The 15589-nt window shown below is 34.6% G+C and overlaps 1 protein-coding gene across 2 annotated transcripts in view; it reads left to right on the forward strand.

Annotated features, from left to right (window-relative positions):
- BRIP1 (BRCA1 interacting helicase 1) overlaps positions 1 to 15589 on the forward strand; it is a 184034-nt gene that overhangs the window by 1631 nt on the left and 166814 nt on the right. For both annotated transcript variants that reach the window (XM_025440646.3, XM_049114156.1), the window contains exons 2-6: positions 649 to 771; positions 2528 to 2639; positions 4869 to 5039; positions 11999 to 12126; positions 13835 to 13954. In XM_025440646.3, the coding sequence (XP_025296431.3) occupies positions 679 to 771; positions 2528 to 2639; positions 4869 to 5039; positions 11999 to 12126; positions 13835 to 13954 (624 nt within the window). In that variant the 5' untranslated portion in view covers positions 649 to 678. The remainder of the gene's footprint in view (positions 1 to 648; positions 772 to 2527; positions 2640 to 4868; positions 5040 to 11998; positions 12127 to 13834; positions 13955 to 15589) is intronic.

A 15589-nucleotide genomic window follows, 5' to 3' on the forward strand; every position in this document is an offset into this window, starting at 1 on the left:
TGAAGCTTAGTGACTGAACCATCCAGGTGCCACAGGGTGCCTTAAGTACATGTAGTGTACAGACATTGTTATTTAATTTTGAACTCCGTGTCTGGCTAATTCTTGTGAAAACCCTATCAAATGAGTAGTATTATCTACATTTCACAGATGAAGAAATTAGCTCTGAGAGGTTAAGTGACTCACACAGAAAAATTCAAATTTAGATGTGCTTTAGTCCAAACTCACCTTTCCATTATACCCCCCTGACCCTTAAATACGAATTATTGGGAGCCTACTAAGTGTCAAGGCATTTTCTCTTTCACAACAGTTTAAGTTAGGAGTTACTACAAATAAGGATCTTAGTCTAGAGAAGTGAAGAGACATGATCAAGGTAACATATCTGAGTTGTTTTCAGAACCTGGTCTAGAGTTATATTTTCTAACTCCTAGTCCACAGCTTTGGCATGGCAGTGATACAAATCCATACTTGTCAGATTCCAAGACATCCACTGTCATTTATAAGACTAGGACATTCTTTTACTTCCCCATTTGTTTTGTTTAAACATTTATTCCAATTTTTATTTCCAGACATCTGTTCTAGTGTTGGATATCTGTTTTTTTTTTTTTTTGAATGACATTGTTTCAATATTGATTTTCATTTCTGTTGCAGTTACGAATCTGAAGTAAATAGTAAAGCATAATGTCTTCATTGTGGTCTGAATATACAATTGGTGGGGTGAAGATTACCTTTCCTTATAAAGCTTACCCATCACAGCTTGCTATGATGAATTCTGTAAGTATCTTTTAATAGTTAATTTTTTAGTAAGATAGGTGCTTACAATTCATGAGACTGTTCATTTTTTTAGATGGTAAATGGATTGAAAATATTTGCCAGTTTCATTGAAAAACATCTAGCCTTAAAAAGAAAAAAAGAACATCTAGCCTTTGGAAAAGTAGTACTGATCACTGCTAAACTGTATATTTCATGGTTATAATGGAGACAAAGAGAACATTCTGAAAAACATTCTTATTCCCCCCCTTTTTTTTTAAAGATTTTATTTATTTATTCATGAGAGACACACAGAGAGAGGCAGAGACATAGGCAGAGGGAGAAGCAGACTCATCACAGAGAGCCCAATGTGAGACCTGATCCTGGGTCTCCAGGATCACACCCTGGGCCAGAGGCGGCGCCAAACCGACAAGCCACCCTGGCTGCCCTGAGAAACATTCTTAGCTCAGTTGGAACTTGTATTTACTTTGCAGAATAACTGTCTTTTTTTTTTTTTTTTTTTTTGTTAGAGAGAGACAGCAGAGCAGGGGGGTAAGGGTAGAGGGAGAAACAGACTCCCCACAGAGCAGGGAGCCCAACTCCAGCTTATCCTAGGACTTGAGGATCATTATCCCAGGCAAAGGCAGACACTTTATTGACTGAGCCACCCAGGCACCCCAGAATTACTGCTTTCTACAAAATATTTGCTATTACACAGAACATACTGTTTAGTATATTTCTCATCATAATTTTTTGAGATAGTTGTCATATAGCAAATTAATATAAAAACTTAAGTAAATCAAATTTCCAACTTTGTTAAATCTGAATATTTTATATTTACTTTATACCTTGTTTGTGAGCAATAGAATATTACTTCACACATTTTTAAATGTTGAATAATGACATGATACTTTACTTACCTGCAGAAGTTGACGTATTTTTTTTTTTTGCTTAATATTATTAAGATGTAGGCCTGTTGATTGTTAATCCATTTTACTTGCTGTATAGTATTACATTATATGAATATATCAGAATTTTTTTGTCCATTTTCCTTTTAATAGACTTAAGTTGTTTACATTCTTTTTTTAGTTGTTTACATTCTTTAGCAATTATAAACAATGCTGCTATGAACTTTAAAAAAAAAAAGATTTTATTTTATCTATTCATGAGAGACAGAGAGAGAGAGAGAGAGACATAGGCAAAGGGAGAAGCAGCCTCCATGAAGGGAGCCTGATGTGGGACTCGATCCCAGGACTCCAGGATCACCTGAGCCGAAGTCGGATGCTTAATCGCTGAGCCACCCAGGCATCCCTGCTATGAACTTTCTTATACAGGTTTCCTTGTGTTCATGTGGGAAAAGTTTGGGGTATATACATAAGACTGGACTTGCTGGAGTTGGGTATCTTCAACTTTACTAGGAATTGTTAATTTCTTTACAGAGTGATTAACAATTTACACTCCCATGAGCAGTATCCTCCATTAAGTTTTCATCAAAGGTACTTATGTGCTATATTCTAGTTTTATAACATGATTCAGCAACAAACTGCTTCTCTTCACTTCTTTTTTGCTTGATATGTTTTTAAGGCCATAATAATTTTAGGGAGAGGTATAAAGAAATAAAGTCTAGGGTTAAGTAAGTATCGGTTCTCCCTCCTGCTATTGCTGTGTTCGTGGAAGTGCATTCTTACTTCTCATTGTTATTGTATTTATATCTGATGGAGAGAGATCCTAATGAAGTAAATTGTTTATTGATTTTTTTTTATTGTTTTTGTGTCCATAGATTGTCAGAGGATTAAACAGTAAGCAACATTGTTTGTTGGAGAGTCCTACAGGAAGTGGGAAAAGCTTAGCCTTACTTTGTTCTACTTTAGCATGGCAACAGTCTGTTAGTGGTAAGTAGTTGGTTGATATCTTCAGGTTCTTTATTGGGAACAGAAAAAGATATTTTAATAAAGTACTTTTTATCCAGAATGACTCAACCATATTCTAGCAAATTTAAGTACATATTGTTTTTTAAATATTTCTTTATAAGTTATATATATTCTTTAAAATTTTTTTCTTAAGATTTTGATTATTTACTTATTTATTTTAGAGAGAGCTAACAAGATAGAGCACAAGTAGGGGGAGTGGCAGAGGGAGAAACAGGTTTCCCGCTTGAGCAGGGAGCCTTTCAGCAGAGCTCAATCTTAGGATCCTGAGATCCTGACTTGAGCCAAAGACAGATGCTTGACACACCACCACTCAGGTTCCCCAAGTTACATATCTTCCAAAAGAATTTTAACAGAGCAAAATATGTTCAGTTAATTCTAAAACAGTTTTGAACATAATATAGTCTTTTATTTGATGAATTAGAGTATATATAAGAATCTTGGAGTGCTTACTTATCATTATGAAAATGATTATGATAATTTGTATGTAAAAGATATGAGATGAGGCTGTCGTGATGCTAGTAATTGCTTTGAGTACATTGTTTAATATATTTGCTTATCTATCCCTTCCTCACAACATTAGACCATGGAATATGTAAAGAAAACATTCTAATTGATTTTTCTATTTGTTTGGATGCCAGATAAACAAAAGTTTATTGTAATATTGTTTTCATAAACATGTATTATTTTCCATTACTTTTATTTTATTTGCTAACAAAGGCCTAGTAACATTGACTTTTATGAAAGACTAGCTAATATACATAATGAGTCTGAAATACAGTTTTGGATATGTTTTAGTTACATAATTAGATGGGGATTTGACCTAAAGTACTAGGAAAATTTAAAGTTAACCACAGCGTATGTAGGTATGTATAAATATATTTTCTTCTGTGTGTGTGTGTGTGTGTGTGTGTATATAGTATCCCATTATATGAATATACCATATATATATATATATTTTTTAAAAGATTTATTTATTTATGATAGACATAGAGACAGAGAGAGGCAGAGACACAGGAGGAGGGAGAAGCAGGCCCATGCCGGGAGCCTGATGTGGGACTCGATCCCGGGACTCCAAGATCGCGCCCTGGGCCAAAGGCAGATGCTAAACTGCTGAGCCACCCAGGGATCCCCCATATATATATGTTTTTAAAAGGAAATGTGCGTGTAGCCCGGGTGGCTCAGCGGTTTAGCACCGCCTTCAGCCCAGGGCGTGATCCTGGAGACCCGGGATCGAGTCCCATGTTGGCTCCCTGCATGGAGCCTGCTTCTCCCTCTGCCTGTGTCTCTGCCTCTCCCTCTCTCTCTCTTTCTCTTTGTGTGTCTCATAAATAAATAAATAAAATCTTTAAAAATAAATAAATAAAATGGGATAATCTGTTAATAACTTAAAATTTTAATGAGAGACTGAAAATTAGAATTATTATTTATGTAGTACAGATGGGAAAATAATGTCAGTACTGTTCATAGAAAATAAATTAATTATTCACCTTTTTTTAGTATCTCTGAACTGTATTTATACATGTAGGCAGTCACTTCTTGGCCTTTTGGGTGAGTAAGATCAAATGTAGTATACATGTAGGCACACAATGTAAACCTATTCTTATTATGTATTCTGTTTATTAAAAATTACTTGTTTTATTTAATTTGAATATTGATCTTAAAATATATTTTGATACATGTATCAGAACTGATACATCATGAAACATGTTTCTATTTGAAATAGATGTATAAAGTGGGAATGATTTAACCCTTATGTATTTACACTATTTACTATATTGGGCTTTCAGTTTCTTCAGGGAAATAGCAGTAATTAAGAATATCCTTTAGGTCTTTATTTTAATCTTCCCTACTTGATATTTTCATAAATGTCAGTATAAATGAATACCTGAATAGTTAACATTATTAATCTTTGACTATTAATTTTTATAAATTATGTAAATTGATGATAACTTCTCTTTATATATTTCTGTCATTAAGTGTCTCTCTCTTGTTGTAATTTGATGTTGGAGATAAGGTGACTAACTTGCCCAGATCTGCCACTTGCTTTTCTAAGTTTAGCACTGAAAATCTTATATCTTAGAAAACCCCCCAGTGTTGAGCAAATTGGATGGTTGCTTTCCCCAGTTGCAGAGGAAGATAAATGTTTTTTAAATGAGAAATATGACAACTTGAGATTCTTTCATTTTTTAGGGAAGCTAGTGGATGAAAGCTTAAGTAAAACTGAAGTATCATCGTCATGTTGTTGTGCATGCCATTCAAAGAATTTTACAAACATTGACTTAAACCAAGGAACTTCACATCATTTCAACAGTCCGAGTACACCACCTTCTGAAAGATATGACACTTCATCAACTTGTCAAGGTAGTTTATATTTTGCTTGGCTCTGTTGGTATCTGTAGTAGTCTTAAGTATTGCCGTTGTGAGACTTAATTAAGATAAATTTGTTTAGCCTGACTATGTATCTCCACCTAATTTCTCTGGAATTATTTTTATTTATTTATTTATCTATCTATCTATCTATTTATTTATTTATTTATTGGAATTATTTTTAGATAACACATAGAATAGTTAGATATCCTTGGACTATTTTATTCTTGTCTTGATTTATAATTTATTTTGACATTTTGCTAGCTTAAATTTTTTTGAAGAGGGTAATGCACAATAAATGATATTTAGAAATTGATCTTATTTGTAGGCAGTATTATTAATTATATGTTAGGATTTTGGGGAGGTGCCTGATTGGCTCAGCTGGCTGGGTGTCCGACTCTTGGTTTCTGCTTAGGTAGTGATATCAGGGTTGTGGGATTGAACCTCTTGTCAGGCACTGTGCTAGATGGGGAGACTGCTTGGGATTCTCTCTCCTTTCCCTCTTCCCCTTCCTCTACTTGCATATGCCCACATTCTCTCTCTCTCTCTCTCAAATAAAATCTTAAAAAAAATTATATGTTAAAATTTTTTAAAACATACCGGTTTGTAAGACAAAATGTAATTTGTTTCATTTATTCATCATTATGAGTTTGCTGGAACTTCTGAGGCCAATAAATCTTATATGAGGCTTTTTTAGAAAATATACATTAGCTTTTTAAATTAAAGTATAGCTGACACATTACATTACTTACATTAGTTTCAGATGTACAGCATAGTGATTCAACAAGTCTACACATTATTCTGTACTCACCACAAGTGTCTCTACCGTACATCACCTTAATGCTATTACAGTGCCATTGACTATATTCCCTATGCTGTACCTTTTATCTCTGTTCATCTCTGTTTTTATCTCTGTGACTTACTCATTCTGTTCCTGGAAGCCTGTATCTTCTACTTCTCTCTGGCAACCATCAGTTTGTTCTCTGTATTTTGGGTCTATTTCTGCTTTTTGTTTATTCATTTGTTTTTTAGATTCCCCACATAAGTGAAATCATGTAGTATTTGTCTTTCACTGACTTATTTCACTTAACATAATACCCTCTAGGTCCATCCATGTTGTCACAAATGGCAAGAATTCATCCTTTTTTATGGCTGAATAGAGAATCAGGGATATTTTAAATATGATCCTTAAGTAGTTCTTACTATATTTATTTAAGAGAAATACACTTAGAATATCCAAGATTATTAATTTTAAAAAATATTTCTTTATCTTTGAGTATATGGAAAGGATTAACCATTATTTACCTAAGCCAAAAACCTAGGACATGGGCAGCTCCGGTGGCTCAGTGGTTTAGCGCCGCCTTCTGCCCGGGGTGTGATTCTGGAGACCTGGGATCAAGTCCCACGTCGGGCTCCCTGCGTGGAGCCTGCTTCTCCCTCTGCCTGTGTCTCTGCTTCTCTCTCTGTGTGTCTCTCATAAATAAATAAATAAAATCTTTAAAAAAACAAAAACAAAAAAACTTAGGACATGTCCTGTATGCTTTGTTCTTCCTTATTTCTCCATGCAAACCTCCACCTCCATTGATACCTCCTTAGTCCAAAGTGCCATCTCTTGTTCAGAGCATGTAATAACTTCTTTTCCTGCTTTTACCATCTGTTAATCACTGGCAGGAACAAAAGGGGTTGCCATGAATGACTTAAGTCTAAATAGTTTCTACTTTTTTTTTTTTAAGACTTTATTTATTTATTTGAGATATAGTGAGTGGGGGAGGAGCAAGGGGAGAGGAGAGAATCTAAAGCAGACTCCCTGCTTAGCATGGAGCCCCACGTGGGCTGAAATCAAGAGTCAGACACTAATTGACTGAGCCACCCAGGTGCCCCTAAATAGTATCCACTTCTAAAATCAAGGTTGGAGTTACCTACCTTTAAAAGACATGACTGTGTGTGGAGGAGGGTAGCTGCTTGAACTGAAGTATGATTCTGTTAAGAATGAGGAAGAAATGGTTGAATACATGCTGGGGAGGTGGCCAGTAGTGTTGTCTATACTGTTTTGACCCTTAGTCCTTTTGGTTTTCTTTCTGTTCCTTAAGAGGGTCATGTTTTCTCTTGCCTCAGCACCTTTGCTTATTTTAGTGTTTCTTCTGAGAAAAGTCCCATCTTCATTTTGTTATCCTGCATTTCCTTTAGGTCTCAGCTTAAATGTCGTTTCCTTGATGGAGCCATACTGACCTTTCTATCAGACTAGATTTGGTTTCCCTATTATATTTTGTCCTCTTATTGTGTACCTCTCCTTCTCATAGCACTTGTCACAGTTTGTATCTTCCATATGTCTGTGTACATCATTTATCAAGCTCTGCTTCCTATAGCAGACTATATACACCGTGAGGTCAGGGACCATGTCAGTTTGCTTATCGTCATATCTTTAGTACCTAGCAGAGTGCCTGGCATATGGTAGGTGCTAGAAAAATATTTATTGTATGAATGAATGGAACTGACTTTTAGATAATTATAAGAATCCTGGTTTATGTTTATACACAATCTGTAGTTTTTCAAAGATTTTATTTATTTATTTGAGAGAGAGAATGAGCATAAGCAGGTGGAGTGACAGAGGGAGAAGGAGAAGCAGGCTCCCGACCCAGCAGGGAGCCTGATGCACGGCTTGATCTCAGGACCCTGGGATTATGACCTTAGTTGAAGGCGGATGCTTAACCGACTGAGCCACCCAGACACCCCTACCACCTGTATTTTTTTTAAATTTTATTTAAAAATTTATTTTTAAATTAGCCACCATTTATTGAAAAAGTGCAGAGAGAGAAGCAGGCTCCCTGCAGGGAGCCTGATGTGGGACTTGATCCCAGGACCCCAGGATCATGCCCTGAGCCAAAGACAGATGCTCAACCACGGAGCCACCCAGGCCTCCCCACCACCTGTATTTTTTAAAGAACAGCCTTATTGAAATATACTTGACATAACTATATATATAAATGATACACTTTGGTAAGTTTTGACATAGATGTACCTCCATTAAACTTTGACCAGCATCAAGATAGTGAACATGTCCATCAAGTTTTCTCATGCTCCTTTGTTATCCCTCCTTCCCAGCCTTCCATGACTAACAACCACTGATTTGCTGTCATTGTAGTTTGCATTAGTTTGCATTTTTTTAGAGTTTATTTAAATGGAATCATAGTTTATACACTTATTTTGTCTAGCTTCTTTCACTTATTTCTTTTGAAATTTATCCATGCTGCTGCATGTATCAACAGTTGTTCCTTTTTTTTTTATTTAAACAATTTTATTTTATTTTTTTAAAGATTTTATTCATCCATTCATCAGAGACAGAGACAGAGAGAGAGGGAGGCAGAGACACAGGCAGAGGGAGAAGCAGGCTCCACGCAGGGAGCCTGACATGGGACTCAATCCCGGGTCTCCAGGATCAGGCCCTGGACTAAAGGCAGCACTAAACCGCTGAGCCACCGGGGCTGCCCAGTTTGTTCCTTTTTATTGTTGAGTAATATTCTATTGTATGGTTATACTACAAATTGTTTATCCAGTCACCTATTGGTATATTTGAGTTGTTCCTAGTTTTAAGCTGTTATTTATAAAGTTAATGTGAATATCTGTGTGTAAGTCTTTGTTATGGGCATGTGCTTTCATTTTTTTAGGGTAATTACCTAGAAATGAAATGACTAGATCACTTATGTGTAACTTCTTAAAACTTCCAAACTGTTTCCCAAAGTGGTTTTATCATTTTGCATTCCCACTAACAGTGGTTGGGAATTCCCATTTCTTTACATCCTTGTCAATACTTGTATGGTCAGGCTTTTTTACCATTCTAAAAGGTACGTAGTGGTATCTCATTGTGGTTTTAATTTGCATTTCCCTAATCATTTATGACATTTGAACATCTTTTCATAATGCTTCTTAGCTATGTGTATCTTTGATGAAATTCCTGTTCACATTTCTGGTTTTTTTTTTTATTGTTAAGTTTTGAGAATTCTGTGTATATTTTGAGTATAGACTTTTTAACCAGGTATGGTTTTAGCTTTTACTTAGTTTAAGATCTATTTCAAGTTAAATTTTGTATATCATGTGAGGTAGAGATCCAAGTTCATTTATTTTGCATGTGGATATCTAATTGTTTGGCACCATTTATTGAAAAAGTGATTTTAACCACTGCTTTGCCTTTGTGCCTTTGTAAAAATCAGTTGTCAATATATATGCAGCCTGCATTTTAATGTGATTGTGAGTTAAAGTTATTTAGAATAGTCTCTTGAAGAATCAGATGGGATCAGGGTTGTATTCTGATACTCTATACTTTTTAAGTAAGTTCTTTAATGTGATACAACCTAAATACAGAAAAATATGCAGATAGTAAATGTATAAGCTTGATGAATTTTTGCAGAGTAAACACAATCCTGTAACTACACCCTAGAGAAAAAACATAGAACATTACTTACAACATAGCAGCTCTCCCTAATTGCTATCCTCCCTTCTGTCACAATTGATAATTTTTACTTCTTTATAGGAATGGAATTATATATGCACTCTTGCACATTGTACTGTCTGCTTTTGCTTAATGTTGTATTTCTGAGATTCATTGATGTTACTACATATAGTAGTAGTTTTGTAAATTACTTCTATAGTTTATTATTTGTTTTACAGTTGTTAGACATATGAGTGGTTTTTACTTTTGGTTATTAATGCTATTATGAATATTCTTGTTCATTCTAGTGCAAATGGATATTTTTTATTATATATATATATATATATATATATACACCTAGAAATGAGATTCCTGGTCAAAGTGTGTGTTTATGTTCAACTATAATAGATACCACTAACATTTTCCAAAGTGGTTGAACCAGTTTATTTTCCTTGCTACCCTACATCTCGCAGTATTCGGACACAGGTCTTGATCCCACAACCTGAGATCATGACCTGAGCCAAAATCAAGAGTTGGTTGCCCGACTTAGTCACCCAGATGCCCCTGGAATATAGTGGTGTTTAAACTATGTTCCTGGGATCCCTGGGTGGCTCAGCGGTTTGGCGCCTGCCTTTGGCCTGGGGCGCAATCCTGGAGTCCCAGGATCGAGTCCCACATCGGGCTCCCTGCATGGAGCCTGCTTCTCCCTCCTCCTGTGTCTCTGCCCACCCCCCCTCCCCCCCCATAAATAAATAAATAAATCTTAAAAAAAAAATAAACTATGTTCCTAAGAGTCATAGGAAAAAACATGGCTTGTAAGGCAAGGGTACAATAAGTCAGGAAATTCTAAGTCTTTTATTCTATTCTGGAAATTTTAAGCAATTTCTTTTGTTTTTAAGATTTTATTTATTTGACAGAACACAAGCAGGGGAAGTGGCAGGCAGAGAGAAAGGGAGAAGCAGTAGGGAGCCCATGCAATGCGGGGCTCCATCCCAGGATCATGACCTGAACTGAAGGCAGACACTTAACCGACTGAGCCATCCAGGCACTTCTTAAGCAATATTATCTATAAAAAATATAGTCCACCAAGAAAAAGTTTGAAAATGAATGCTGTGTGGCATAGATTTACTTCTGTGTTTTTACAGGCTTAGTTTTTGAAAATACTATTGGACCTGCTTATAGGGCTTTCTTCTCTAATAGCCTATAAATCTTTTAAAGCCAGAGGCTGTTTCTTTTTCATTGTTATCCATAGTGTCTGGAATTGTATGGACTCAGTAAAATAAATGCTTGTTAAATGAATTCAAGCCCTGGGAATGGAGGGAATGTATAGAGAAGAGCTGAGAGGAAGGAAGGTACTTTTAAGAACACTTACATTTAGGGAAAATGAAAAACCAATGTGTAGGAGCAGTTATGAATAGTGTTACAGAAAATAAGGAAAAAGGAAGTATGTTTATTGTATTTTAAGAAGACAGTGCTATTTCACTGTATCCCTAGAGGTTATGCTGATGGATTTTAGAGTCCAACAGCAGGCATCAGTCATATCCATGTTCTGCTTCTCAGAAGCTTTATGATATTGGGCATATTGACTTCTTTAAAACCTTAGTGTTCACATTTATTAATTGGATTAATATTTTTGATGATTAAGAGGTCATTAATAAAAAAATTTTTAAAAAAGAGGTCATTAATCACCATAAAGGGCAGATAATAGGAGCTTGGTTTTATTGTATTTTTAAGTCTAAAGAACATAGAGGGCAGCCCTGGTGGCCTAGCAGTTAGCGCCGCCTTTGGCCGGGGGTGTGATCCTGGAGACCCAGGATTGAGTCCCATGTCAGGCTCCCTGCATGGAGCCTGCTTCTCCTTCTGCCTGTGTCTCTGCTTCTCTCTCTGTGCCTGTCATGAATAAATAAATAAAAAATCTTAAAAAAAAATAATGTAGAAGCTTAGTGCACAGGGACATTGAGACATTGTAGAGAAAGATTTTTATATAGATGAAATACATTTTCTTGTGAGACTCATAATTTTTAAACTATTAGCGGAAATGGTTTACAAAAGCATAAACCTATTGTATCGGAATTGGACTTTCCTATTTGTTTTTAAGTTGGAATGAGAATTTTATTTATTTTTTAAAGATTTTTATTTGACAAGAGAGCGTGCACATGCGCATGACCAGGGGGAGCAGCAGGCAGAGGGAGAGGGTGAAGTAGGCTCCCCACTGAACAGAGAGCCTGATGTGGACTTGATTCCAGAACCCTGGTATCATGACATGACCTGAAGGCAGACACTTAACCAGCTGAGCTAACCAGGCACCCAGAATTGGACTTTCCTATTGAAAGCATATTTCTCAAAATCTTGTATCTTTTTAAAGTAAACTCAGTGGTAAAGAAATGCTTTTAAATATGTCGAGCTTTTCATGTTTTAAAGTATGTTACGAAATTTTGAGAAATCTTAATTAATATCATCATTCTTACTTTTCCTGGAAAAATTGCCTAAGTTATTTATGCTAATTTTTTATGACTTCTTGTATAAGACTCTCCTGAAAAAACCACACTGGCTGCAAAGCTATCTGCCAAGAAACAGGCATCCATAAAAAGAGATGAAAATGATGATTTTCAAGTAGAGAAGAAAAGAATTCGACCCTTAGAAACCACACAGCAGGTAAACAATTTATTGGCAGTGAAATAATACCATTATTACTGCACACAGGAGTCAAGTATCAATCATGTTTTCAGTGACACTTGTACAATTTACTTGGGTCATATCATAGACATAAATGGTAAATTATTGTAACTTCATTTTATATAGTTATTCATTACAAAGGAGTTTATTATTATAGTAGATTATTCATAATATGTCTTTAAAGTGAAACTGCATGGTGCTTTTCCATATATGAGGAATTCGACAGTAAAATATTTACTAAAAGGCGTATGTTGGTAATATAGATACTTTGTAGTTTTTAACTCCATTGTTTTTAAAAAGATGGCATTTTCTTTTGGCCAAAGTATCTTTGATATGAATATTTTTGTTACTGATAGTTTTCGTATAATGACAAAGTTTATTCTCATTTATTGAATTTTAATATCAATACATGATAAAATGTTTATTTCTAAAATGTATTGAAAGACCTGAATTACTAAATATTTTATGTGAAATATGTTTTTCATACATGAATACAGTATTTTGTCTTAGAGATCATGGCAGTGAGGGAGGGAGATGGACTGGGATTTTGATAGCCTTAGATTTACAAATAAAGAGACTAACATAATTAATTAGCATATCCTTTGTAGATTATATATTTCTAATTGAATATACTCAAAAAGTGTTTGTATTCTTATGTAGTTTATTCTTTAATCTTTATTAACTTCCATAATTAAACCTTGGTTTTAGAGATAGAATGAACTAGTTTACTTTTGGAAAAGTACTGATTACAAATGAAGTATGAATATGTATAAATTTTCTTCTCCAGAATGTGTATGTAGAGTTGGATGTTGTGTAATAGGGCTCAACCTACAACATTTATTCCCTGACTTAATTCACTCATTTCTTTTTTGGTAGGAATGGGATTATCAGTAGAAATGCTTTTTTTGTTTTCTTCTTCATAATTTAAGCAAATAGGTTTTTGGCAAGTATGAAAAAGCATAGACACTTTGGAAAGAAAACTTAGTATTTATAGAGGAAATATAGTCAAATACAACTTGAATTATAAAATATTTAGAAGATAATATTAATAATCAAATAATATATTCTATCTTGTAGGAAATCATGAATATTTACATTTAAAATTGTTATTCTGAGTTTTTTCGATTTACACATTTATTTATTAAAGATTTATTTATTTGAGAAAGACTTAAAGTGTGGTAGGTGAGGGGCAAGGGGAGAAGGAGAGAATCTTGAGCCCCACTCGTAGAGCCCCATTTAGGGCTCAATCCCATGACCCCAAGATGATGAATTGAGCCAAAACCAAGAATTGGACACTCAACTGACTGAGCCCCCCAGGCACCCATGAGTTTTTGCAATTTAGAATGAAGTTTTATTTTTATTTACTTTTGCTTTCCAATTAGATATTTAGTTGGACTTTGCTATAATACTACACTTGATGTCCATATGATAGCACTATTTATGGGAAGATCATTTTACAATACTATAGTTTTAACACATGACTAAAGCTGTTTTGGTTAGGATTTGAGAAATATAAGGTGCTCATTTCTATTTTTAAAAATTATTTGGTTATTGCCAGTTAGAAATAGTCTTTTTTTTTTTTTTTTAATGCTGAAAACATATTGAAAACTGTTTTGATCTTTAAGAACAACTGGCCTGCTCAGACTTCTAGTTTACCTTAAACTTCATTTTGGTTCTGTGTTTACAGATTAGAAAGCGTCATTGTTTTGAAAAGGAGGTACATCATGTGGATGCAAAAGTTGCTTCAGGAAAGACCACAAAACTCAACTCTCCATTAGAAAAGATAAACTCCTTTTCTCCACAAAATGTATGTATTTATTCCATTGTTCAGTTTAAAGAGAGAAAATATGGAATTTGCTAAACTCATTTAAAAAAAAAGAATAGTATAATGCAAAGAATAGTAGAAGCCAATTCAGAAATCCTGTAAGTGCTATGGGAAATGCTATTTTCTTTGTTCCCCTGTTTCCTCATTTATAAAATGCAAGAATTGGACCAGAAAGAAATCTGAAGGATTTTTCCTCCTGTACATTCTAATGTTGTGGACTCTGCTTCCCTATAATTCTTTCAGTGTTCTTAGAGCAGGCACTTCTCAAGGAGTAGTTCCTTTCTAAAAACCGCCTTGGCATTTACATTGATGGTACAAAACAACAATAGGTAAAATTGTCAGGGCCCATCAAGATAGTGGTACTGGCTTGTTTTATTTATTTTATTTTTTTTTTTTATTTTTATTTTTTCTGGCTTGTTTTAATACTAGTTTTCTTTATCATCATTAATACACAGTTTAAAAAAGCCAGTTTTACTTAAGAATATCCTTGATGAAGAGGTAAAAATTACTAATTTTATTAAATTAGTAATAATTTAAGATTTTTAATATTCTGTGTGAAGAAGTGAGTGGTACTCAAAAATGTTTTGCATAAAGGAATAGGATGATTGTCTTGAGGAAAAACATTTGTAGGATAGTTTGGATTGTTAGTTGAACTAGCCATTTTTTTTTCATGGAACATCATTTTTACTTGAAAGACCGACCAACAGATGAACTATGCTCATTCTTGAAAATAAGCAAAGTAAGCCTGATAAAATTTGAGTGAAAATCAGAATTTTGAAAAAATGTATATGCCACTGTGAGCTTGGCAGTTTTATGATACTTATACTTTCCTGATAATAATGGTGGTAATATTATAGAATGTGACTTTTGGGTATTGTATAATGAAATGTGCTAACACTAATAAGATCTGTAAAATCAGGGAACCAAATATTTTCTAAATGGCCTATACATGATACTATAAAATAATGCCTGGAAAAGATCCATTGTAAGTGCCAGATAGACCAGTGGACCTATTTTTTTCCCCTTCCCATCATCCCTAGGCATCCTGAGATTTTTTTTTCCCCAGTCACTATAGATCAGTTTTCATTTCCATAGTTTTATATAAATGGAATCATGCCTCATTTTTTAAAATTAAATTTAAGATACTGTGAATTTTACCTGTTGGGTGTTGGATGTTATTTTATTTATATATATATATATATACACACACACTTGAGTTTTGTTCTGAGATGCAGTTAATTGGAATCAACTTGATCCTTTTGGGTCTGCTTTTAAGATTTGTTAGATGGGACCTGAGTAGAATTTAGTTTTGTGTTACCTCAATAGACGCTAGCTCCTTTGGAGTTTTCTATCTAATGCTCTGTGAATTGTTAGGTTTTCCAGTCTGGCTGGTGGGAATAGGCACTATTCCGTGCCCTGTGTGAGTGCCTCATCATTTCAGGTGGTTCTTTCCACTATCTTGGATAGTTTTCTCACTCACATGTACTGATTAATACTCTGCTAAATTTTCGAGAGGTCCCTTTACAGATCTCTGGAATTCATTCTTTGTGTAGCTCTCTCTACCTTAGTTTGTTAACCTGAACTTTAGTCTTCCCTGACTTCCTGGACTGAAGAGCA

The sequence above is a fragment of the Canis lupus genome, chromosome 9 (assembly GCF_003254725.2).
Source record: "Canis lupus dingo isolate Sandy chromosome 9, ASM325472v2, whole genome shotgun sequence".
Lineage (NCBI taxonomy): Eukaryota > Metazoa > Chordata > Mammalia > Carnivora > Canidae > Canis > Canis lupus.